The 26,014-nt window shown below is 39.0% G+C and overlaps 1 protein-coding gene across 2 annotated transcripts; it reads left to right on the forward strand.

The window, feature by feature from the left end:
* Positions 1–1,671: 1,671 nt before the first annotated feature.
* LOC146319855 (sodium- and chloride-dependent GABA transporter ine) lies at positions 1,672–25,050 on the forward strand. 2 transcript variants are annotated; one of them, XM_084727927.1, is made up of 13 exons: positions 1,672–2,618; positions 5,576–5,710; positions 13,982–14,192; positions 15,869–16,001; positions 16,492–16,626; positions 18,361–18,464; positions 19,770–19,894; positions 21,210–21,322; positions 22,555–22,695; positions 22,840–22,939; positions 23,429–23,529; positions 23,624–23,791; positions 24,843–25,050. In XM_084727927.1, the coding sequence occupies exons 1-13, from the start codon at positions 2,399–2,401 to the stop codon at positions 24,954–24,956; spliced, it is 1,800 nt and encodes a 599-aa protein (XP_084584053.1). In that variant the 5' UTR covers positions 1,672–2,398; the 3' UTR covers positions 24,957–25,050. The 2 variants fall into 2 exon arrangements, with proteins under 2 accessions (XP_084584053.1, XP_084584055.1); XM_084727929.1 differs by lacking the exon at positions 1,672–2,618 and adding an exon at positions 10,709–10,828 and having other exon boundaries at positions 5,575–5,710.
* The last annotated feature ends 964 nt before the right edge of the window (positions 25,051–26,014 follow it).

Below are 26,014 nucleotides of genomic sequence, written 5' to 3' on the forward strand. Positions count from 1 at the left end.
TCAGCTCATTGGCAAGCTTCATGAACTTCGTACTATGTGGCAAGCTAGCACAGGCTTGTTTTAATTCTAAAACTTGAAAAAGTAGGTAATTAGACAGAATAATATGCACACAATATGAGATCAGTATATTTGATCTTTGGAAGCCTGTTTGGTAAGATACTGCTCCGATATCAGAAAATACAGACCCTGCATCTTAGTTGATTCTCGTCTTTGGATATAATTTAGTAAATTTAGTCAATATATTTTAGTTCAGAGGCATAAACAACAAGTAAACTCAGTTTATCCTCTTTGAAATAAGAGTTTACTCATCTATTTTCAGATCAACTGTCTGTAATGGGACAAAATAAGTATTGAATTTATGTATATTTTCCTGTATAATGTCATGATAGTCGATCTGAGAATTCCTCTAAAGTCAGGTGAAAGTCATTTGGAAATCAGGAAAGTATAATGTTACTTGCAGTTGCTGCTGTGCCAGAAGCACAAGGACGCACAATCTAAGTGAGACTTTGTAAACTGATGATCATAAAACAATAATAATAAAAAAAAAGCATCTCATTTTTTAAGTTACAATCAGGCGTGAGGCCTCCTGTGGGTTTAATTTAACAGTTGAATAATATCATTAATGTATGAAAGATGTGGAATATTTTAAAGTTTGTTGAAAAGCCGACGCTAAACTGAATATCTAAAGTTGACAAATGCCCAACAAAAATGCCAGTTGAGATTTTTTGGAATAAAATACAGTGAGCAAGTGAGCATCATCCCGGGCATCATCCAAAACAGCAGCATGACACACACCGACCAATCATATTCAGAATAACGCCACTAAATAGTGTCCTCCCCTCTGTTATTGACATAAGCAACTAAGCTCTTTAACTATGTGACAAAACGTGCAAAGCTTGTTACAGCTTCATATAGAGAGGCCCCATGAGCCCTCGGGGCCTTGGGCCCCTGGGCCTTTTAGTCCTGTTCAGTAATCCACCCATGGGCCAACATTCCTCAGACTACAATCAACAACATGAACATCTCTGTCCCGAGAGGATGTGTTGCACAGCATGAGGCAAACAGTTGTCACACCAGACACATGGGATACATATAGTACCTCTCATGAAGTAGAATAAAATGTTAAGTTATAAATTGTATTAAAAGAAGGGGGAAAAGACTTATTCTGTTTATATTATTATCCGTTTTACACATTTACCTGTTTATAAGTGACTTGGTGTTCCTATATGCTGCATTACTGACAGGTTTGGATCACCAGTTTTCTTTCTTTTGTCTTATTATTTTTAATAGACCTTTTTCATGGCAGATATAAGAGAGTTAAGGTAAACACAGGTTTCACCACTTATATTAAGATCCAGTTCCATTTAGTGTAGCAGTGAACCAACACCACCTGTGTTTGCACCACTTTTCATGTCAAAAGACCGCTGTAATTAGTAAGGATAATTTTCATATACAACCTTAAAAAACTTAATGTTTAAAAAAATATAGTTTTCCATATGTTGTCATATATGCAAAGACCAAAAACGAACAGTGTAATTTGACTATAAGCAAATTATTTAAACAGCATTAGTATGAGAATGATTCTGTCTCAAACTTTTTGATTCATAAAAACTTTTCAGATTATAATAAGAGTAGGGTTCAGGATATATCTCGTGTAAAATGTCTTAAAAGTAAAAAGTGGTACTCTGAACATTGCTGCATTTCATTTTGGAAATGATTTTTTTCTGAATAATTATAAGCAGGTATCACATTCATCCTTATACATCTTGTAATTAATACTAAGTACAAGTACAAGTAAAAGTACAGGCTTGAAAATCTACTCATAAAACTACAAGTAACCCCCCACCCTCCAAAAAAGGCACTTAATTACAGTAATTTGAGTATGTGTAATTAGTGACACTTCTGTTTGCTCTCATGCGTAACACGCTCCGTCGGCTTTTATTTTGGAAGGAGGCGTACCTAAACCCGGCAAGCTTGACGGCAGCCGGAGGAAGCATTGAGAGTGGAAAAGGACATCTGCAGTTATGTCACAGAACACAAGACTGAGTTGACTCGACTGAATGGGGAAGAGACGTGGTGGGCTTTGCATGTGCACGACACCGGTGATTGTGTTGTAGGCTCTCCTGTCTGTCTTAATGGCGCATATTACAGGCTTTCATCGCAAACCCTGAACCGTTAAGACGTCCAGGGAGTTTATTGTGGGTCTGAATAGATCATCACAGGATTTATATTAGAGGATAATTTACAGTCAGAGTAAATTTGAACACGACCAATTGGTTCAGTCTAAATTTAAGCGTCGTTTCTCGGATGCAGCCAAGGATACAGAGTAGCGCAGCAGCACCGCGTGATTGTGGTTTACAAAAAACGGTTACTTCGCTCTCATCGCTTATAAACTACGATGGAGGTCGGTGCCGAGCGTTCAAAGATACCATCTGATGAGAGAGATTGTGCTCTGAAACCCTTAGATCTCAAAGTGATCGCCGAGAGGACCGCGGAAGCAGAGGCGCAGAGACCCACATGGAGCGGGCGGCTGGAGTTCATCCTGGCATCCGTCGGGTACGCGGTGGGACTGGGCAACGTCTGGAGGTTTCCCTACCTGTGCTACAGCAGCGGTGGAGGTAAAACCAGACTACCGGGTGGAGGATGTTAGTCTGAACTGTGGTAATAATCCCGAGTTGAAAAAAAATCACTACCTCGGGCAGAAAACGCCCGATCAGTGCTGCTTTTTTTTTTTTTTTTTTTTTTTTTTTTTTCCAGTGATAGCTTTTAATTTTGAATAGTCTGCTTTAAGGTGTCGCTATTGTAGCCACCAAAATTCATATAACAGCAACTAAACTTTGTTTTATTATCAGTATTTCTCATTCCTGATGCAACCCAATACAACTGTTCTGACATGAAGTCTACTTTTCTGATTCCTATAATGTTAATATCATAGAGGTATTCAATTATAATAATTTAATTATATATTATAGCTGATAGCATTGAGGTCCTAGTCAGTGATGGTGTTATACTGGACTGCTTTATATTCAGAGATGTTATAATCTGCCCTCATGTATGTAAATATTGTGGACAAAATATTAGAAACACCTCGAGTAAAGTATATAGTCCAGAACACCTTTAATATAGTCCAAAGACCTTTAACATCAGCAATAGGGCCTGACCCATACAGGGTTTTTTGGGGAGCTGATACAGATATTAGGGAGTGAAAAATTATGACACATATAGATACATCAGCAGATATTCTTTGTATGGAATATAATATGCACAATATAGATTATATACATAAACACACATGTTCCTTCAAAAACACTCGTGACAAAGGAAGCAGTTTAACAATAAACTTTATCCAAGTTTCAGTACAGGTAAAAAAAAAGTAAAAAAGTAGAGTAAAAAAGTAGAAGTACTGATTCAGCACTGAGTCTTTTACGTTGTTTCACATCTTGTTCTTCAACATTTTTTTTTGTTATGTCTTCTTTTGTCTTTTTACATTTTTTTAATCTGTTTTTTGTTTTGTAATGATTCTTTTGACTTGTTATGCATTTTTTTTTCTTGTTACTTCTTTTATGCTCTTTTTTTTGTCTGTTATGTCTTGTTTTTCTTTTACATCTTTATTCATCTTATTACATCTTTATGCTCTTCTTACATTGGTTTTATTCTTGTTGCGTCTTTTGCACCATTTTTATCTCTCTTTAATTCTGGAATGTAATTTTCATCTTGTTACGTCTGTCGTGAGTCGTCTTTTCCAGCTGAAATTGGTCTTGATGTTGGGAAGGAAACAAAATTAAAAGCACAGATATTTCTGTTAAACTGTAAAGAAGTAAAAGTACAAAGTTATCAGAAAAATAAATGGTTAAGTAAAGTACAGATAGCTGAAAAATCTACTTCAGCACACTAAAAAAGTATTTGTGCTTAGTTATTTCCCCATTTCTGATCATTTTAAATAACTATAAATAAAAATAATGATGTTATAATGATTTCATGTACCAGTAGCATGTCCAAAACTGTGATTAAGCTAAAGAAAAACACACACAAAAGGACATTTGGAGGAAACACACTAGGTTAAGTTACCTACTATTCTTACTGCCCGAGCAGACTCCTGTCCTTTAAGTCTGAAGTCTCCGCTCTCATGTGGATGTGCCATTAAATTGCATTTAGGAGAGCTACGGTGTGCAGACTGTCTTTCATGTTTCCATTCCTTTCCACTAGGAGCCCTTTAAATCTGCAGCATTCAAATCAGTCACATGCAGGATGACTGATATTAGCTACACAGATGCCTTTTCACAGCAGTAGTCTCAGTCATAACTTGGCTTATCACAACAGAAACCGCACAGTCATTCATCAGTGTTTTTATATTGAAATTAAAATGGCAACTGTTTGTCTTCCAAGGTGCCAATTTACAACTGTATGTGTATTAATAATCATTACAGAGACATTAAACAAATAATCCTTTATCTCATGTTTCTCATGTTACAATAGTGTCTGTGTTGTAACTGAGAATGACTCAGCAAAAGTCACAATAGTGAGGCAACAGCCATGACAGGACAGAACAGACCTACTTTTCAATGACATGATGCAAATTTATTTTAAGGTGTGGGTTTACAATGATAAACAAACTGTTAATCAAACTTTTGTTGTTTTGTTGTAAGATCACAGGTCTGTTAGTCTTCTCACAGAGATTAGATATTTGAAAGCATGACGCACAAGACATTTTTTTTCAGTCTGTGCACAAGCTTACTATCCAAGATATTCAATTAAACATGTCGGCACAAAACCAGAACCATGTGTCACTGGTCATTAGCAACTACTCAGAAGCCTGTTGTACTGTAAGTATGCTTGAAAGGGATAATTCGCTTAAAAATGAAAATTGTCATTATGTACTCACCCTCATGCCGATTGAAGGACGGGTTTAGTGTTTTAGTCCACAAGACACTGCTGGAGTTTCACAGGAAGACAGTGTTGCAGACTCCCCCAAACAGTGAAAGTGAATGGGGACCAGTTTTCAAATGTGCTGGGAAAAAAAACAAAAAAACATAAAATGTCTCCATACTGCTTATTTGGTGTAATCCAAGTCTCACGCCAAGCTGACACCATGTTTATAGCCTAAATCTTCACTGTAGATCCTTAACATTGAGCCGCGTTCAGATGCACACCGTCTGAACTGGGCGTGTGTGTGGTGTGCACGTGCTCAAGTGAATGGCATTTCAGGGCTTTAGGAGGCTTTGATTACACCAGACGAGCATTAGGGAGGCATTTCATGTTTGCGTTTTGTGTTTTTGGTTGTTTTTCACATTTCAAAACTGGTCACTGTTCACTTCGGTTGTTTGTGAGATTCTGCAGTGCTGTTTTCTTGTGAAATTCCAGCAGTGTTTTGCAGACTCAAAAATAAAACCCCACCCTCAATCAGCATGAGGATGAGTGGATAATGACTGAATTATCATTAATGGGTGAGCTATCCCCTTAATTACACAGCAGCTACCACATCTTATATATCTCAAGAGGGAGTCTCATACATAGTTTACATATTTAAGATGTCAGTATCAGTCACCCGCTGTTCATGTCTGTTCCTCTTATTCAGGTGCCTTCATGATCCCCTATCTCACCATGCTGATCCTGTGTGGCATTCCTCTGCTCTTCATGGAGTTTGCTATTGGGCAGTACACTCGCTTAGGGTCCGTGCATGCTCTTGCCAAAATTTGTCCCTTGTTAAAAGGTGAGTGACTCTGCCCAAGGCTCCTCTCATGTGACGGGGAGGAACATCTGATGAATTTCCATTAGATTTCACATTTTTGGTGACAAGTCTTGCAAAGAAAGATTTTTTACGCTTTTCCTGGCACATGCCCAGGAGCTGTATGTATTAGAGCCTAACTGTTACCAGATTTTTGGGGTCAATGCGATATTGGGACACTGATCTTGGACTATGGGAAACACCAATCAACATTTTTTACATTTTATGGACCGAACTATTAATTGATTAATGGAAAAAATAATTGATAGAATAATAGAAAATAATCATTAGTTGCAGCTCTAGTATGTATACATGTAACAAGCACAAACGATCAGTGTTTTGCTCATCAAAAGATAAACCAATTGCTTGTTAATCCTATCTCAGTACTGAAGTTGCACAGTGTTTGAATATAAAACTTACAAGTGCATCCTCTCCAAAAATAAGATATTAAGGAGACTTCTGGTTATAGGATCGTTGTAGGCCCACAGAGTCAGTCAAAACACAGGAAGTCAGGATGGATAACATTCACTCTTTTAGTGTCAATTAGCAAAACACAGCACAGCCACGCTAGCCTACAGTTGATGTGTATCATCTGTAGAGGTAAATATGAAAAAACACACTTTAACAATGCATTGAAAGCTCTAGTATTTGCTTACTGTAAAGATGCGACCTGTCAGTACCTGTGAAGAAAATGCTTGCCTTACATATATGAAAGAGAAACCTTCCTTCACATGTAACTTCGTCCCCAGTGAGACATAACCTTCACAGTCTGACAGAGAAACTGTCTGGCTAATCATCTCCAATCTATAACTAACTAACAACACTAACATTGTTACAGCCGGGCTCGGAGACCACAACAAATGAAGGAAGCACACATGAGGGATTAACTAAAACCAAGGAATTTGTTCAGCAAACATAAACTGAAGTTAACAAATCTAATACAAATGTTGATTCTGACAAAGAAAGCTGACAAGAAAATATACTGCCAGCTAAATTATAGATGTTATATGCAAAATCATACAACTCCAAGGTAGGGAGCCCACAGACTTCAAGACAGGGCAGGGTTTATGGAGGCTGGAAGCAGCCAGCTGCCTCCACTGAGCCACTGGATCATAAATCATCCAGAAAGGTTCTGGTGATTGGTAGTCTACATGCCTGTGTATGCCTGGCCTCTAAATCAAGCCAAACTTAACATTTGAGTTGTAAATGTGCTCAGTGGAAACACCACCAGTAACATTGTTTGAATGGGACTGCTGTCATCTGGAAGCGCGACTAATTCAGCTGTGTAGATTTTGCCTCTAAACTTGACTTCTGCAGTCCTGACATGCAGACAGTGACAGCACTGTGCCTACTGAGAGGTAGGAAGCTCTGACTTTGGATCAATAAGGACAGGCAAAGTGCTGCAAGGCCACCCCATCAGGAAGTGATCTGTTGTGATAGGGTCAAGATCTCCCTCATTGCTTGGAATGTAACCTAGTGGTTCGGTAATGAGGATGCTTTTGACTGTGCTCAGCGCCTCATCTGTAATTATTTGAGTTCCAATGTGCAATTGGTGGGTGGGTGTCACAGAGTGGATTTCGCACTCCCGTGCTTCTCCCAAGTGTCGTACCAAAGGTGGGTTGTAGTGAAAGTCAATCTGATGCTCGCTTGGCAGATCATCCTTCAGGCTGGGACACATTTTTGTGAAAGGAGCTGTTCCCTGGTCTGAATAGAGTTCTTCTGGAGTACCACAGTGGATGATAACCTCCTGAGGACCATAATGAAGGAGTCATCAATCATTTGAAGATTATACTCCATCTTTTCTCTGTACCTAAAATAATCTTCACTTGGAAGGGGCCAAAGCAGTCGATCCAAGTGGAATGAAAGATATGGCTCTTAGAAACAGGTACGCCTTGGGAAAACTCTCTGTGCTCTTTGAAGGATAAGGGCCTCTGCTCTCTAGAATTGGTCTGCTGTTGTCCATTTTAACTTGCTGGGCAGTTAATCTGCTGCATGATGGCGTCAGCTAACTCCTTCTATGAGTTATGTTGCTGTGGCTCTTGCACTACAGGCTAGAAGATGGAGGAAACCTTTGGCCACTCATCCTGAGGTATCAGCAAGAAGTGTGTACTGCTGCTCCTTTGGTTTCACTCTGCTGGGTCAGTCAGTGTCTTTCCCCTGGTCAGGTCATCAGCAGGGTATCCCTCTGAGTGGACATTTCTCCAGGTCTCTGAACCATAAGCTCCTTGATTTCAGCAGTCTGAGTCCTGACAAAGACCTTAAACATGCTTCATCCCAGTTTTGAATTTATCCGTTGGGATGGACAAGCACTTTGGCTTGGCTTGGTCACTGTCTGGCCAGAAGATGCATCGTTGGGGCCCAGGGTCTACAGGCTTGCGCTGCAACCAAGTGTCTCTTAAGGACAGCGTCAGTGCATTCTCAAAGAAATTTCCTGCATGTCAATGCAGCCCCGAGGGAGTCAGTGTTCTCTCATAGCAAATTATTTCACTCATAGGTAGAAGGGGATTCATCTTGCAAGAGAGGCTTATTGTTGCACAAGAGGCACACCTGATGGAACATGCCTATAATACCTCTACTGATGGTAACTTGGAGTTCACAAAATCACAGGAGAACACCAATGAGAGAAGGGCTCAGTAGGCTTGACATTAAAGCTTCCCAAAGCTTCCTCTGCAGCAATGGTGTACAGTAACAGACCCCATCTACTTTGACTTGGACAGTCTTGGCCTCTAGAAGATTGATGGCTTCTTGGTCTCCCCTGGACCTTGTCTCAAGCCTTCTCTTTTCCTGTATGGTAGCATATTTACTAAAAGTTCTTCTGGAGCTCTGCTGCGGCAGGTTTGCAACTTGGAAGTGGCCCATGTTCATCCAAGCTCCTGGTAGGGTCTTGCAGACTCGAGCCCAGCTTAGTCCTGATGGCAGCTGGTCCTCCAGGGGCCCAAGGCATACAGGTTCTACTGGTATGATGAGTTGTGGCGGATTTGCTCCAGTGCGCAACATAAAGCTAACTCTCTTGAAGAGCTTAAGAGCTATTCATTCCAGGTGTTTTCATTTTTGCAACTTTCTGCCCCTGAATTTGAATGATCAGCCAGGACCAAACCAGAGGTAAAGGCCCCTTTAATGTGGAATTGCTTGTGCGGCTTGAGAAGTTGAGGGTCTGAACAACCTGTCTGGTAGGAATGTCCTGTAATTTTTCCTACCACTCTCTTAGAAAACCTGTTGCACAGTCAAAAACAAAAGAGCGTCTCTGTGACTCTGATTTTTATCAAGAAATACTCTGATTTAATCACAGAAGTAGGAATACTTCCACCAGAAAAAGGAGACCTTTCTGTCATTACTCATTTAGCATGAAAGGGCACTGACTGGAAAATATGTTTTAGAATGACAGGGGTAACTGTAATTATTAAGAATAGTAATTTAATTCTATAGTTACCACAAAAATGTTGCCTCAGTCCATTGTTGAACAAATTACGCCCCCAAAAAAGTTCATTATTAACCATTAGTCCCAGAAATCCCAGCTGATCAATACAGTATGTAAACAAATAGCTCCGCTAGACTTTTTCCTGGAGAGGAATAATGGTGTGAACCGTGTGGTCCTATCATTTAATCCATAATATGTCACGAGAGGATGAACTGTTTTCATGCAAAATTTGTAACAAAATGTAAAAATGAAACAATAGAGAAAAACTGGGCAGAATAGGCCTTTGCAATAAGCATGTGATAGCTGTCAACAACAGAATAGTTTGTTAGGAGGTGAGTCTGTAGAAACTAAGCAATAAAGTAGTGGTGTGCGTAAATGTTAGGCACAGTCATGACTGATTTTAAATAAATATTAAGCAATAAACATGAAAGTCAGCACTAGTTACTATAGGTTGGACAAAATCCACAATCCATTTGCTCTTCCTGGTTGTCAGAACAGAAAAAGCAGGAAACATGATGTGTGATGACTCACAGGTGCACAAACTGTAATACTGTGTGGACATTATATCCAAGTAAAGACTACAGTAGGTTTTATGTGCTCTTGGTTATAAAAGCCTGCGGAGACACTCAGTGTCTCCACAGAAGTGGCCTGGTGGTACATTGACAGACACACTAAAAAACAAGTATTACAAGAGTGCACTCATTTCAGACATGTATTCAGCTGTGTCAGTAGTTGTATATTGACTACCCAGTGAGAATAACTTTCATACATTATAATATGTGTGCAGTTTGATAACTGTAAGTGATTGTGTCATTTTATGTCTGCCAAATAGGTCTTAATATTCCAAGATAGGGCATTAATGAACATTTTTACAGTTTTATCATGACACATGCATCCCATATTTGTCTGTTTCAGTATATTAATCATATGTATGTCTGGATCCAAATCCAGGCTCAAAGTTTTCATTATCATTAAAATGATCAGTTTAGAGGACTGTGGTGTACATTGAAGTGCTTTCTATCTTCTCTGAAATGAAATTTGCTCCTTTCTGTCTGATAAATGGATTGTTTTCACATGTTGATGGATGAGAACTTGTTACATGAACATTTCAATCACTGTCTTTTTTGACTTCTTTATCTTGAAATTTAACATTCTCTGGAACTGAATGAGCATAAAGTGTGTATCATTTAGAAAAAATAATGAAATCACCTGAACCAATGAATGATAATCAAGTCAAATATGGGTGACTGAAGATGTGCTCTCACAGTCTACATTAGTTTTGACCACAAAACATTTTAATTTGATTTTGATTAGTTGAACAGGTTGTTTGTTTAAAAGCTTACAGTGCTTATGGAAGAACGCTCACACTCACACCAGTTTTTATGTATTTGCAAAATTGTAAATCAAACGTCTGAATGCAGTGAAATGTGTGGACTCAGAGAGCACTGTCATCAAACCGATTACTGTCCAAATCAAACAAGAGCCCAGCCATCAACAATCTATACTTATGGGTGTGAATTGAAAATGCTGCCTGTCTTGTTCTAACTTACGATTTTTCTCCATAGTTTTCTTATCTCCTTAAAAACAGAGATTATCTACCCGGTCAAAACGTATGGGTCCTTCACTTGATTTATCGCTCATTTCTTCCTGGTTAATGCTCTGTGCTAAACAAGGTCCAAAAGCAGGTAGTTTTTCTGTATGTTCTTTTGAATGATTTCCCTGTGCAACTCACTGCAGTTTGCTGTGATTTAGGTGCCCACAAATATCTACCACAAATCAACAGCTATGCTCATGTTTAATTCACTGCAGTATGCTTGATCACAGTGTAGAAATGTATAATTTTAATTTGTTAAATTCATGTCTCATTTGTCTCAGTGAGGGCATCTAGGGACAGAGTAATAAACTAATAAAGAAGAGACACAAGGATAGCTCTAACTGATTCCCTCCATCTTTGTCTGCTCTGCCTTGTTTTTGAGTCCAGCAGTCTGTAATGTTTTGAATGACGCATCACTTCCCCACTTGGAGTGTGTCTGGTGTACCAGTGGAGCGGTCAACCATGTAAGCCAGATGTGTAGAGTGAAAGAGGCAAACAGGCCATCACAAAGGAGGGAGCGCTTAATGCGGATCACACACCGTGATTCTAGCTGATCCTGGAGCTTAGAGAGGGTTTCCTTTGGTTTTGTCATTATGATGACACAGAGGTGTTTTTCAGCCGCCTGTCCTCCCATTTTACCAGATATTGACACTGGATCCAGCGGAGCATGGCATTCCAGTCGAGCAAAAAAAAAATGTTTTCAGGAAAGTGCTGCTGAAAAACAGAGAGCCTTTTGTTTTTGTTGCTATAACATGTCACTATAACTCTCAAATGACAAATCTGACAAAGGTGGCAACAATTGCATGATGAAAAAGATGAGGAATAGGAATAACAGGCTAGCTAACACAAAAAGGAATTGTTCGACATTTTTGGAAATGATTTACCTATTTTTTTCTTACTTGCTGAGAATTAAATGAGAAAAATGAAACCAACACAGAAGGGCTTAAAACTGAATTGCAGTTCCTCCAATGGCAACTTGAGGTGGGCTCTAAAAGTGAGTCGATCCCCGTACACCCCTATATTGAAAGTCGACCCTTCCTCAGCCCCGCCCCTTTTCTCTGTGCTCAAATAACAACCGAACAACCTTCAAATCTGGTGGAACGTGTCTCCTTTCCTGTTTCCTGTCCTGTAGATATTGAAGATGGTTAAAAGATGCTGGTGGGGAACCTGTAAAAGAAATATAAAGTCAGTTAGCTCGTTGCATCTGATGTAAGATAGCTAATCTAGATCAATCGTTAGCTCGCATCAGCTAATTTAAGATGTGTCTATATGTCACTTTTACAGGTTCCCCAGCAACGTCTTTTAACCATCTTCAAACCTTGGATGGGCTTAACATATGGCATATCGAGGTACAGGAAGAAAATAGACCATCAAGCTTGATCAACTGTTGGAGCACAAGGCAAAAAACGGCTTGACTTGGGTCTGTTCCAACCTTAAGAGCAAATACACACGTTTACACCATGCTTATAGAAAAACTCACCAAAACCATCTTTGTTAGTCTGCCCACTCTTCCAACAACCACCAACAGTGCGTTGGTCGAATGAAATCCTTAATTCACAGTGTGAAAAGAGTCTAATTCTGCAGGCTGTTTATGTCTCACTCCTCACCCACCTCAGTGCACTCATGGTCGTGTTGCATACTGTGTTGCTGGATGAGAGTGTGGTGCGGAGCAGCAGCTGTCAGTCTGCAGACCATTACATTGGCGAAATAAAATGACAAATATCACCCTAAAAATCAGCCCAAAAAAGCGTCCAGTGAGGGATTTAGTCCACCGTCGATAGGCGATATATTTGTCCAATCACCCATCCCTACTGTACGGGGTTGAATTTTCATATAACTCAACAGTTTAAACTATATTTAGGCTTAACATTGTGCATAATTAACAGTTTGGCTGCTTTGGTGGGTACTGTCACCTGTCACAAGTGTCTAGCTACTAGGTAACTGCTTAATTCAGCCCAGCTCCTCTCACTCTTTATGTCTTTGCACAATTTTGGATTAGCCGTGAGTTAGTTGGGTACTGCCAAGATGCCAAGGAACCCTGGGAGCTTCATGATGGCTCTTTAGGTACCTTTGGGCGACATCAGTGAGACTATATTCATATTTGATACCATCTGTGCTTTCATACCAATATGGTAAATGTAACTGGTTAGCAGCCAGTTAGCTGAGCTTATCAAAAAAACTGGAAACAGAGGGAACAGCAAGGTTAGCTACATGCAAATACGAAACATATGTTGCACTTTACACAGCAAACTCAATTGTCCATTGGGACGAATAAAGTTGAAAGTTGAAGTTGGAGTGGAAAAAAGGACTTTCTGTTACAAGGGTTTGTGTGCCAGAGTATTTCTTTGCAGATGTCGTCACATTTGGACGAAGCAAAGGCTTGCTGTTTTTACATTTGTTTCCAGTCTTTGCAGTTGGCCAAGCTAACCTGCTGCCTGCACCAGAGTCAGCAAGTCAGTAGATAAGCACATTTCCCAAAATGTCGAACTATTGCTTCAGTTGATTTCATAATATAAAATGGTTGTCAGCTCTCTTTGTTGTGTCAGATAAAACAAAAAGTAGTGTTGTTGTTTTTTTCCAGAAAAACAAACAGTAAAAAATGTCTTATTGTGGATTCTTATTGAGAAGACTTTCCTGTATTTAAAATGGCTCAGGTGAAATCCTGCTGTCTACTCTACTGAAGTGTCCTCAAGCAAAATAACGACCCTCTGCCTGCTGTAGAGGCTGCGCTCTTTTGCTGAGTCATTGCTCAGGAGGATACAGACAGAAAAACAAGAAACACGCATATGAGATACAAAGGCATACACGCCCCAACCTGTAATATGATAACGCAGCTTCGAGCCGCAGGTGTTAAAAGACTGAATAATTTACGTCCATTGGAGGACTTTGATCTCACCTTTATTCAGCTGGTCAAAAGCCTGTTATATCCACAATGACACAGTGGAATCTAATCCTTTGCTCCAGGAATGTCTTTTATCCATGGCCGAGCTTTCCTTCACTTCGTCTTGGCCACCACTGAACAGAGTAGACAATGCTGGCTTTTCTCTGTTCTTTATGTTTATATGAGATGTAGACTAAACCCATAATTAAAAATGTGGGCACAAATAATTGACCCCTCCCTCAGAATTTGGAGTAAGAGAGTAATTTTATAGCAATATATATAAAACCTCCTCCCACAGATGGCATCATGTCTGCAGAATCGTCCCTTACTTTGTGTTTTCTTTCCTAACTTGTTGCTCTGCAGGTGTTGGTCTGGCCACAGTTGTTATATCCTACGTGTTTTCCACGTACTACAATGTGCTCATGAGTTGGGCACTTTACTATTTGTTCAACTCGTTCGGAGCGACCCTTCCCTGGACGTCCTGCAACAACACTTGGAATGCTGTCGGAAACTGTTCCAGCGGTTTTTCCGGCAACAACACCCACCTGCAGTCTGCCAGCCAACAGTTCTTTGAGTGAGAATAGTTCACTTTCTTTTTAACTGCAGAAATTATTTAATTTACGCTACTTTTAGCACTAATGTGCTCTGGTTTTTATTTGTGGGTCATGTTTACTGGTGGAAGCAGCTTTCGTGAAAATCATGTTTTGTTTCTCTTAAGGGACTTGTTCAGATTTTTTGACCCTGGGTTGTATGAGGTACACTGTCAGAAATAAAGGTTCTAAAAGTACACCCTCTTCCTGAGGGGCTGAGGTTCTACCCGAAACTATTTGCCTCTGAAGAACCCTTTTTGTTTGTCAAGGGTTCTTTGTAAGGCTAAGGGTTCCAGTAAGAACACTTTTTGGAAGAAAGAGTTCTTCAAAGATTGTTGAGATCCTTGAAGAACTCTTTCATCAATTGTTCTTTGTAGCATATAAAGGGTTTTTTGGTAGAACATCCTGAGTGTATTCTAGATAAAAACCTCTGAATATTTAAGGTTTTCTTGGTAGAACCTCTCGAGTGGGTTCTAGATGAACCCCCAGGAATATAGAAAAGTTTTTGTTGGAACCTCCTGAGTGTGTTCTAAATAAAACCCATGGAATATAAAAAATGTTCTCAGTGGAACCCTCTGAGTGCTCTAGATAAAACTCTTTAAATTTTAAAAAAGTTTTTGGTAGAGCCCCTTTGTGGGTTCTTGTTATCATCCTAGAAGGTATAAAGGTTCTGGAAAGAACCCCCAGATAGAGTTCTGGGTGGAACCATTACACAGTGGAAGGGTTCTCCTTTAGAACCGCTCATAGGGGGTCCTGAGTGAAACCTTTCACAGATGGTTCTTGGTATAACCCTCTATCCCGGGTTTCTAGGTAGAACTCTTGGTTAGGGATTCAGTTGGAAGCTTTATAAAAGGTTCCTCCAGGAACCCCTTATGGTTCTAGTTAGCACCTTTATTTCTAACTGTTCTCATCCATAGTCAGTTGTAATACTTACAGCAGATGGCAGAACGCACGCCCTCAGTTTGGAGAAGCAGCAGGAGCACCGGTGCAGGAAGCTGAACAATGTACCGCTGTGGACAGAGTCAACAACAAAACATTTTAGCCACCTAAAAAAATCAACTTCAGTTTAAGTATACACTATATTTAGAACATTTAGAACATCTGTTTACCTTGCCATAATTCAAATATCGCTCCTTCATCCTGCTGCTGTTTCCTCAGTCAGCTCTGGCTGTGTGTGTGTGTGTGTGTGTGTGTGTATGTGTGTGTCTCTCTGCAGCTCTCACAGACAGAGAGCAGGGGAGAGAGATGGAGACAGCGACGTAACCGTTGGTCGCTATGTTTTTATAGAGCCCCGACCTCACGACCTGCACACTGCTATTGGCTGAGGGGTGTAGACAGCTGCCCAAAGGCTGACGCCCAGAAACATCTCGAAATTAAAATACAGGCAGAGGGCAGGATCTTTGCAGATACAGACACCACCTAGAACTAGTGGATCATAAGTGAAGATTAACAGGGATTTTTTTTTTTATGCGAGTCTGTATGTTGCTTTAAATTGTCACTCTTTTAGTTCTGGGTATTCAATGTGTGTTATGAAATACTAAAGGTTTGAGAATGAAATGAAATAATTAAGGTTTGAAACCAGGTTTTCAGGACCTTTATGGATGCAATAATGGAATCACTTGGTATTTCTATTTTTACACTTTCTTTTCACATTTTCCAGTTACAGACTTCTGGAGAAAACGAATGGCATTGAAGAAGCTGGTGGCCTTCGCTGGGAACTCTTTGGCTATCTCCTTTTTGCCTGGGTCATCGTGTATTTATGCATATTTAAAGGAGTCAAATCAACCGGCAAGGTCAGAATGATGGCTGCTTTTCTGCAAGATGTGTTGATGCATAGTGGTGATTATGGTTAATGTTGTGTTGCTCCCATTCTGTAACTGCATTCCTTATCTTTTGAAGACTTTCTGTCCTTAACAGTCTGTACCAGTTAATGTGCGTAACTCGGCCACGTCAAGGACTAAAGACAAGGAGGTTTTCAGTCAGATGCAAAACAAACATGTCTGTTCAGCCAACTCAGAATCAGGACATGATAAAATGTGGCAGAGGAAAACTTTGAAACTGAGTATCAGAACAGCATGTGATAAACTGTACAGCAATTCATCAGCTGCAATATTTTACAAATTAAACCATATCCTGCCCAGATTGAGATGACCTTAAAAGTAAAACACAAATCCTCCCCTCTGGTGTCACTGAAATCAGGTTACAGTAGCTCCACTGTTGCAACCTCACACTCACAACCCACACACTGATCCATTTCTGCTTTTCACTGTTTGTGTCACACAGGTTGTGTATTTCACCGCTGTATTTCCGTACTTCATCCTGTTTGCCCTGCTCATTAATAATGTGCAGCTTCCTGGAGCCAAGAATGGGATCCTGTACTTTGTGACACCTGTCTGGAGCAAACTGTTTGAAGTTAAGGTGAGGCTGTTAATCAATGAGTAACATCAAAAAGATTGATTAACTGTTATTTCATACAGCAAAGATTGGAGAGGGAGCAATGAATTTAATGCACATATCATTCATTTTCTTAGCCTGAAGCCTCTCTTTTCAGAGAATAGATTTTTTATCTTGTGTTTGGTCAAGCTTCAAGCTGAAGCTACAGCTGCTAAAGAAAGAAAGGGAAGAGGTCATTGCAGCAATGAACGCAATAAACTGGTAAGGTTGTACTCAGTCAGGACGCAATGAAAAATGTGGCTTTGAAGATTTTATGGACACTTGCCAGAAAGAATCAGGGCAGAAAGCTAAACTAGAGTGATAGTTTCCTTCTCATGTTTCATAAAAATCCAGAGCAGGAGCTTCAAATTTCCCAGAATAGGCTGCTCCAGCTACAACTGGGTCTTTCTTGACTCTTTAATTGCCGGCCCAGTAACACAGCAGTTTGTGAAACAGGCATGAAATGTAGCTGATGGATTTGTACACATGGATATGAATTGCCAATACTTTTCATGATGGTCCAAATCTGGATTTTGGGGGGGTGGGGAGCTGGATTGGGAGGATCAAACAAACACAGGACTTTCACCCGGGAGACTGGAGTTCTGTTCCCACGTGAGACCAGTCAGTGTTTATTGTTTTAAGTATTAAGTATCTACACTGTAAAGATAAACTGTTTGTTTTGACTTGAAAAAGTTAAGTGTCCCGGCTGCCTTAAAATTTTAAGTTGACTGAATTTGAAAGGACAGTTCGAGAAAATGTTGTAATAATTCAAAACAAATAAAGTTTTCTACTCAAATAAACTTGATATTAAGTCAGTTTTGCTTGAGAAAATATCTTCAGTTCGCTTAAGATATTAAGTTGAACCAACAAACTCTTCAGTCACAATGATAAACATTTTGTTTTACAATCAGACACATACTGAGAAGTGTGCTAAATGCTCATCATGTTTCTTTAGAAACTTAATTTAATGAGTTGATTGAACTTTGTACATTATATTCATACAACTCATTTTAAGTCAGAAGACTTAAGTTAGAATTACTTATGTCAGGGGATCTGAAAATAGATACAAAGTTTAATTAAATTGAATAAATAAAGTTTGTATATTTAGGTTAAGTTGCACTAAATTACTGTATGATTTTGCACAGTGAATTTTAACCCAAACCTAACCAGTAATTTTGGTGCCTAAACCTACCCAAGGCCTTTATTTTGAAAGTATAACTGGATGTTGCATATGAATTATTGCTGAGTTTACCACTGAATGAGAAGGACAGTGAGTGATACATTAGTTTTAAAGACATGCTGACTGTCTTGAAAAAAGGATCACGTGTGTCTATGTACAAACATCTGATAGTTTAACTTTAGTGAAAATGTCAGGAACAGCTGTTAGACTTTATTGTGATAGCACAAAAACAAGTAAGCTGAGGTGAGAATATCATACCTTAGGACTCAAGCTGAAAATTGTATTGAAAAGGAACATTAAATATTAACTACTAAATGCACACAATCAACAATCAAAGTTAAAGAAAAACACAGATTTTAATTAAAAGTACTGACAACTTAAGCAAACAACCCCACTACTGTCACCCGATTGGTGCGCAGAGATGCGTTACATTGACGCCCGCTTCAAACCAGTAAGAAGAGCTCAGATAAAAACAAAAACTAAATTACATGGAAGTATAATAAAGTTAATCCTCATGCTCTCCTTTATGTCCATCGTAGGTTTGGGTTAATGCGGCCGCCCAGGTGTTTAACTCCCTTGGAATAGCGTTTGGCTCCATGATTTCAATGGCTAGTTACAACAAGTTCAACAACAACATTCTCAGGTAAACGTCTGATATTCTGTTTCTGAAAAGCTGTGAATGAGCTCTAGTTAAAGGTCCAGTGTGCAAGATTTATTGGCAGAATATAGCAGAATGGAATATAACATTCATTAGCAAATAATCAGCTGAAAATAAGAATTGTTGTGCTTTCATGACCTTAGAATGAGTTGTTAATATCTACTGAGGGTCCTCTTCCATTGAGGCTGCCATGTTGTCGTTTTGGGATCATCATAGTTTCTCCTACATGCTTAGAAGGGGAGAGTGAGACAAGGTGTTTGCATTCCTCAGGCTCACAACTAGATGCCACTAAATTCTACAGACTGGTCCTTTACAATAGTGAATTACACTGTTTGTGTGTATGTGTTTTTTTGTGAATTACAAGTGTTGTTTGCTGTATGATGCATTTATGGAAACCTACACACTGGTACAAAACTGCACAGCCTAAACACGTTATACAACAACAAATGATATAAAGAATAACAATATTGGTTTCACTGTATATATTATTATATCACAGACTTGCAACTGATGCACCCTTTTCCACACGATCATTTTCATTATCGATTAATCTGCAGATCATCTTCTAGATTAATCAATTAGTCGTCGATAAAATGCCTGAAAACAGTGAGAATTGTCCATTCCAGTTTCTCAAAATCCAACGTGATGTTTTAAAATATCTTGTTCTGCCAGTCCAAAACACAAAAAGAGAATTGCAGGAAATCTCCACATTTGAAAGGCTGTACAAAAACAGTATTTCCTGCTATTTTTGTATGAGAATTCACTTTAACAATTAATCAGTCATAGTTGATAGCCATCCACTAAAAACAACACAGTCCACTGAAATTAATCTGTGTAGTAAGAGTTTTTTTGTTCCACAGCAACAAGCAGATGAACAGAATGGAGAACTTGTTTATAAAAGAAGCTCCAGTTTTGAACTTCTCTTTCTAAATTTGCTGTGTTTACTGTGTGGCTGTAGGCTTCAGCTGCTCTCCAGAAAGGTCACTCCCATCCTGCGGAGGCCTGAAATGAACCCTGTCTGCTGGACTCACTACCATCCACATCGCCCATCAGGGAGAAATGTTTGATAGGAAAAAAAAAAAAGTGTTTTAATACAGGATATGCACCGACTTCTCTGAGGGATGCAGAAAATAGGCCATAACTGATACTTTTTACTTTCATTTCCTACTTTTTTAAAATAATTTCTAACAATCTGATCTGATGGAAAAACTAAAAACAACTGTCTCGATGATCAAATGGCTGCTTCATTATCTACAACTGAAGTTGTTTATTATACTGCTTCTTTCCCAGGGATGCTTTAATTGTAGCATTTACCAACTCGTTCACGAGTATCCTGGCTGGCTTTGTGATCTTCTCAGCTATTGGCTACATGGCTCATATACACAACCTCCCGGTGGACAACATCGCCACAGATGGTGAGTATCAAGCCTGGAAAGTCGCATCACTTTGAGGGTCCAAACCGGAGGACAGAATCGTAGACTTAATGTGATGGATAATGACGTGAGAAAAGATGTCAGGCTGTTACAGAGAAATGCATGTACAAATATATCCCAGACTCTGCTCTCAGCTGTAAGATGTTTTTGGTTTTGTCCTCCCGGGAGCATATTTTTTTCCCATCGTTTCCAGGGAAAAACAAGATGCTGATTTTAATATGTGCACATCTGCATTAGATAATTGACATGTCTGAGTCACGAAGGAATACATAGTGGAAATGTACCATTTAAAGCAGTACTCCACAGAAGAGTACTACTCAGCTTGCAGAAGCTCTTGTCTTCTTTGGTTCTGGAGAAGCTTTCTAAAGTTTTTCTTTTGTTTTTTTAACCCCTGCCAGTGTTGGACAGCAATTATTCAGTAATACATTACTGTAATATTATTACTTTTTCCAGTGACAAGAGGTGTAATCTTATGAGGCGTACGTGCGGCAGGTCAGGGCAGATCACTTTTCAGCTGCAGCTAAACAAAGAAGGGGAGGATGAGGGAGACGGAGAGAAACAAGCTTTTCCACAGGTGGAACTATTATCGTTATTTTGAGTTTGTTTGTCGCCTCCAGAGAGAAACTGTGGTGATGGAAAGTAATTGGAAGGTCAGTACAGCCGACAACGTGACAGCTAACAACAAAAGCTTTCTGGGTGTTAACAGTTCACTGGATCAGCAGTTCATCTCTGGGACCAAATAAGGCCACCACCAAGGTGCAACAGTAATATAGTAATATAACTAGTAATGTAACTAATTACTTTTGATACCAAGTAATACATAAAGTAATTTTATTTCTTTTTAAAGGAGTAATGAGTAAAAAGTACCTTATTACACTTCTTGTGTAAATGCCTAACACTGCCCTACACATGAACTGTATAATATTACATAAATCCTTAATTTAATGTAATCTTTTGTTGAATTTACTTCATTTTATTTCCACAAATTAAACACCTGGATTTAGACTAAACCACGGCTGAAATTTAAGGATAAAATAAGACTTAATTGTAATAAAAGTTTGGTATTAAAGCTGCAGTAGGCAATATTTTTTAATTATAACTTTCTAATTTATATAGAATGAATTTATATATTATGTATAACGTATAGTTGTCTCTGTCCAAAGGTAACAAACACATCATACTAGCACCTTTAAAGCTCACATATGAACACATAATATCTCATTTATTTTAGCACAGTTCCCGGCAGCTGCCTGCTGAATTTGTATGCATTTATGTACAATTGCATATGATGTTTCAGGTCCTGGTTTGGTGTTTGTTGTGTACCCTGAAGTCCTCTCCACCATGCCCGTGTATCAGCTGTGGGCCCCTCTCTTCTTCTTCATGCTGCTGTGTCTGGGCCTGGACAGCCAGGTGAACATCTCTAACACTTCTGTAAACACAGTGTATGACAGAGGAGGAGGAGGAGGAGGAGGAGGAGGAGGAGGAGGAGGAGGAGGAGATTGTGAAGATGAAGTGCTTTGCTGGAACTCTGCACATTTGAATTTGTTTTTGTTGGATGCATTCATACTAAAAGGAAACTGAAATCAGATGGCAGTTTTCCTCTCATGCTCGTGTGGAAATGAGGCCAGGCGGATGTTTTGTTGCTTAACTCATGTAGGCAAAACAGTTACAGAAGTTTTGTCTTGTGCGTATTTCAGTGGACTGTCTCTCTGTAAATGTTTACCTGTGTCCATTTGGAGATGGATGTGGAAATGATTACTCACATTCAATTCAAAATTAAGTGCCACTAAACCGACTAACTATTAGGCGCAAACTAGCATAAATAAAAAATTACTGTGATTCTGACCTTAAAGTCATTCCTTCCATGTTGAAACTTAGAGGTCTAAAGAGGTCATTAGTCTAATAGTTAATAATAGTATTTTTTCACCTCTACTGTCTCTTTATGTATTTAAAATGGTCAGATCACAGTACAAGGAAGTTGTAGTGTAATCTAGGTGAATTAATGTGATGAACAAATGCTCCTTTTTGAGCCTGTAGCCTGCTTAGTGACGCTTTGAGCTACATGCAAGCATAACTTGTTCACAATGTTCTTGTATAAAAAAAAAAATGCTGATAATTATCCTTTAATATATATATTTTTGTCTTTATATTTACACATGATTTAATTTATCCTCCTATTTTTCTTTTAAACTTTTTGTATAAATTACTTTAAATGAAAATAAATTAAAAAAATTAATAAATGTACAGGTAAAATAGATTTATATGCAAAAACTAGATTTTTAAAAGTATATGAATAAATAAACAAATGAATTTGAAAATAAATAAAAAAAATTCTTATTTATCATTTGTCTTTATTTTTCCACATTTTTATTTACTTATTTATGCTTTTACTTTTTCCTGACAGTTATTTTCTTATTCTTTTGCAGATTATTTTTTTCTATGCTACCTCATGACTCCATACACTGGGGTCAACAAAAAAATAAAGAGGCACCTGTAAATCTGGACTCGGTTCACTAACGGCTCCTTTTTTGTGTCTCAGCTGCCCCCTGGAGTCCGTCCATACAATTGCACTTGTTATTTCAGTTAAGGGGATCACTGTTATTAACACGGTAAATGTTTTTTTTTTTTATCTGCCATCATAGTTTGCAACAGTTGAGGTCGCCGTGACGTTCATAAAAGATGAGTTTGGTCACAAAATTCTGCGCTTCATAAAGAGAGAGGAGCTGCTGACGCTGGCTGTGTGCCTTGTTTGCTATATGCTGGGACTCCCTCATGTTACCCAGGTAAAGTATATCAACTCTTTTTTTCTTACCAGAAAAACACATTTGAGGATATTTGGCAGCCTTCATGTTAACAGTTGTATCACAGGGGACAACTATTTTGTAATTTTGCTCTTTCTCTTTCTCCGTCTTTCTTCTCCTGCGCAGGGAGGCATCTATGTGTTTCAGCTGATGGACCACTACACTGCTGTGGTTTCCCTCGTGTTCCTGGCTTTCTTTGAGGTTGTAGCTGTCTGCTGGATCTTTGGTAAGTTTCACATAAAGATCGTAAGTTAAAGCCATTGACACACTGTCTCCACTTCCTCCTACTGCACAAAAATGAAGCCAAAATATCATGGATACGTGTGCTGCCATCTTGCGCTGGTCATTTGGAGCCAAAACCCCCTTTTTATATCATCAAATAACTAATTAAAACCAAACTGATTAGAAAAAATAACATTTGAACACACAGTCGTGTGATAAGCGCTACCTAAAATGACAGAAACCATCTTGGGGATAAATTTATTGGATGCACACTTTGATTTTTTATTTTGGATCATGACTTATTTATTAAAATTGTGGGGGCGGGGTTAATGAACTCTACTGCAACCAGCCACCAGGGGGCTTCACTTCTCGTGAGCTCTCATGTTGTCATCCCTATATATGGAAAATGCTTAAGACCTTGCACATCCACAACATAAGAAATTCTGTGTTGGTGTTTGATGATGTGTAATCAGCACTTGTGTTTTTCCATTAGGCGTCCCAAGAGTCTCCTTAATGATCAAGAGGATGCAGGGAAGAACTCCCAGCATCTACTTTCGTCTCTGCTGGCTGCTGCTGTGTCCCATGTTGGTGCTGGTGAGGTTTCTGAATAAAATCGCCACTGTTTTCTTCGGGATTATCAGTAGAATAATATTAATAATAATGGTTTCTGTCCTTTTCGCCTTCATAGTGTATACTGATCTCCAGCATCGCCCAGTACACTCCCGCTCGCTATGGGAAGTACACGTACCCACTGTGGGCTGAAATTGTGGGTTGGGGCGTCTCATTGGTCTCCATAGTGTGGATCCCACTTGGAGCCATTCAAGAGATCTGTAACAACAAAGGCACGCTTTTAGAGGTGAGTTTCCACACCGACTTTACTCCCTTCTGCTTCCCTGCATTGAAGAATGTGCTTTTATGTTTTGTTCCCGATCGTGCTCGTCCTGTCAAGCATGTATGTAGCTGTACAGATGCTGATCTGCATCCTAGACTCAAAGTCTGAAGCCTAGTGGGTCTGCGAGACTGTGCAGCAGTGCTTTGACTTAAATGCTAACATGCTCACATACTGAAGTTTACCATTTTAGTTTGAGTGTTAGCATGCAGCATTTGTTAATTAGCACAGAGTCTGACTCACAGGAAGTAGGCTGTTGGAATAAGCCCAACTATTTCATTCATACACATATGTACATGCTGTATTGATAGATATATAGCCATATTGGTTTGGACACGTCTGGCCTTTTGTGGTGATTTAGCCATTTTAATGCTGGGTCTGGGAACCAAAACAAGTCTGCTACTGGCACTATTTTGCAAAAGCACATTCATTGCATCCTCAGCGTCACCCAAGACAATGTGATTGGTTTAAAGAAATGCAAACAATCCAGAGTGGTTTTTCCTTCTGGTGCAGAATAATAATAGGTTTAACCAGCCCTTTCTCCAGGACTCCCACAGTGCTAAAACTAAATGTGGTTTGGCAAGTGAGACTAATTAGCACAAAACACAAGGTATATATAGCAGTGAGGCTGATGGGGATGTCACAGCAGGTATACAGGAAAAGTCGGGGGAGGTTTACTACAATTCATCCTGAAGGGAACATGAAACCAAATTCCTTCCAATAGTTTTCAAGACATTTCACTAAAAAAGAAAAATGTCATCCATGCAATAGCTGAGGAAAATTTTTTAGTCTTGACCAAAGTGGTGGACCAACAGAGTGACATTGCCATCCATACAGTCAAAACACAAGTGAAGCAAAACAAAATCTCTTAATAGGATAAAGTTATGTGCAGAGACGGGGCTTTGGATAATATTTGCAGTTAACAGTTATCTGTTTTGTACTTTCTGTCTTCGCCGTCTTCTTTCTCTTTGTATAAGTGCCTGGGCTGTTTCCAAAATATTGTCCTCTCTGCTTTCAGAGAATTAAAACAGCTATGACCTCCACGATAGACCTGGATCCTGACGGTTCCCTGCCGGAAAAACAGAACCTAAACAACCCAGCATCTGAAACCTTGTTTACCTCAGAGGCGTGACCGGGAATACAGCCAAAGCCATGTCTGTGCGTCTGTACAGACCAAACCCTGTGACGGGGTTTGTAAGCTTTCTGGTTATGTAAAAAAAAATATATATATATATATATATATATATATTTATATATATATATATATATATATATATATGTATATATATTTACAGCACAGTCTTTACATTTTTATCAAAAAATTATAATTCTATATTTGTTCAACCAGAGGATTGACTCCTTACTGTATAAGCCCACGGTACATTTATGGAAAAGTCGGCCACTTATTCTTTGCAGTTGACTTCAAGAGCATGAAAAGACCCAATCACCTTGTACAAAGTGTGCAAAGTCCACCAACTGAAGGTTAATTTAATTTAATTTAATTTAATTTATGTATGAGTGCTCATGTGCCCTGTTGAAACTCTACAGGTGCTCATGCCAACCAAAGATAGAAATTTACATGATTATTTTCTCCCCACTGGTTGATTAATCAGGGAAAAAAAACCCTGTTGATTGCAGTTACGTTTTCTCTTGCAATGTGTGATGTAAGTGTGTAATATTCAACTATGACAGGAGTTTGTTAACTTTATGACTAGAAATCTGTTGACTGATCCTTTAAAGGCCAGTTTTCATGATCACATACACGACAAAGGGGCTAACGCAGAAATGCCAAATGCTGCCAAATGCAGCAGGACAATGCCTCTTTGTCTACAACCAATGTTATCTTTGTGGGCCAGCCCATAATACATGGTGTTGCTCTATTGTTTCATGTGGCATTCAGGCAATCCTCATCTATCTGTGTAGCTAAGAAACATCAAATAATCTTATCACAGTTGATAGGTGTTTTGGTTTTCATCTGGAATACACAAAAAGCACTGCGATGTGTAAATAACAGAAGTTAAATATAACCTCTGCACTGTTTGTTCTTGATAGCAGCCTTTGTGTGTTGTTAATCCCAAACATAACAGAGAGAAGGATGTTAAATGGATATATTTACCATTAATCTGTTATTGCTGAGCTGAAACATCAGAGTTATGTGAACTCAAGTACTATGAGACATTGGTTTTCTGC

Source organism: Lutjanus erythropterus, chromosome 10 (genome assembly GCF_056507025.1).
Source record: "Lutjanus erythropterus isolate fLutEry1 chromosome 10, fLutEry1.hap2, whole genome shotgun sequence".
Lineage (NCBI taxonomy): Eukaryota > Metazoa > Chordata > Actinopteri > Lutjaniformes > Lutjanidae > Lutjanus > Lutjanus erythropterus.

Bases quoted from the DNA above. Each gene is read 5' to 3' on its own strand.
- LOC146319855 (XM_084727927.1), top strand. From the start codon at position 2,399: ATGGAGGTCGGTGCCGAGCGTTCAAAGATACCATCTGATGAGAGAGAT. The intron at 5,711-13,981 runs GTGAGTGACTCT...GTTGCTCTGCAG, and splicing joins AATTTGTCCCTTGTTAAAAG to GTGTTGGTCTGGCCACAGTT. The intron at 22,940-23,428 runs GTAAGTTTCACA...TTTTTCCATTAG, and splicing joins AGCTGTCTGCTGGATCTTTG to GCGTCCCAAGAGTCTCCTTA.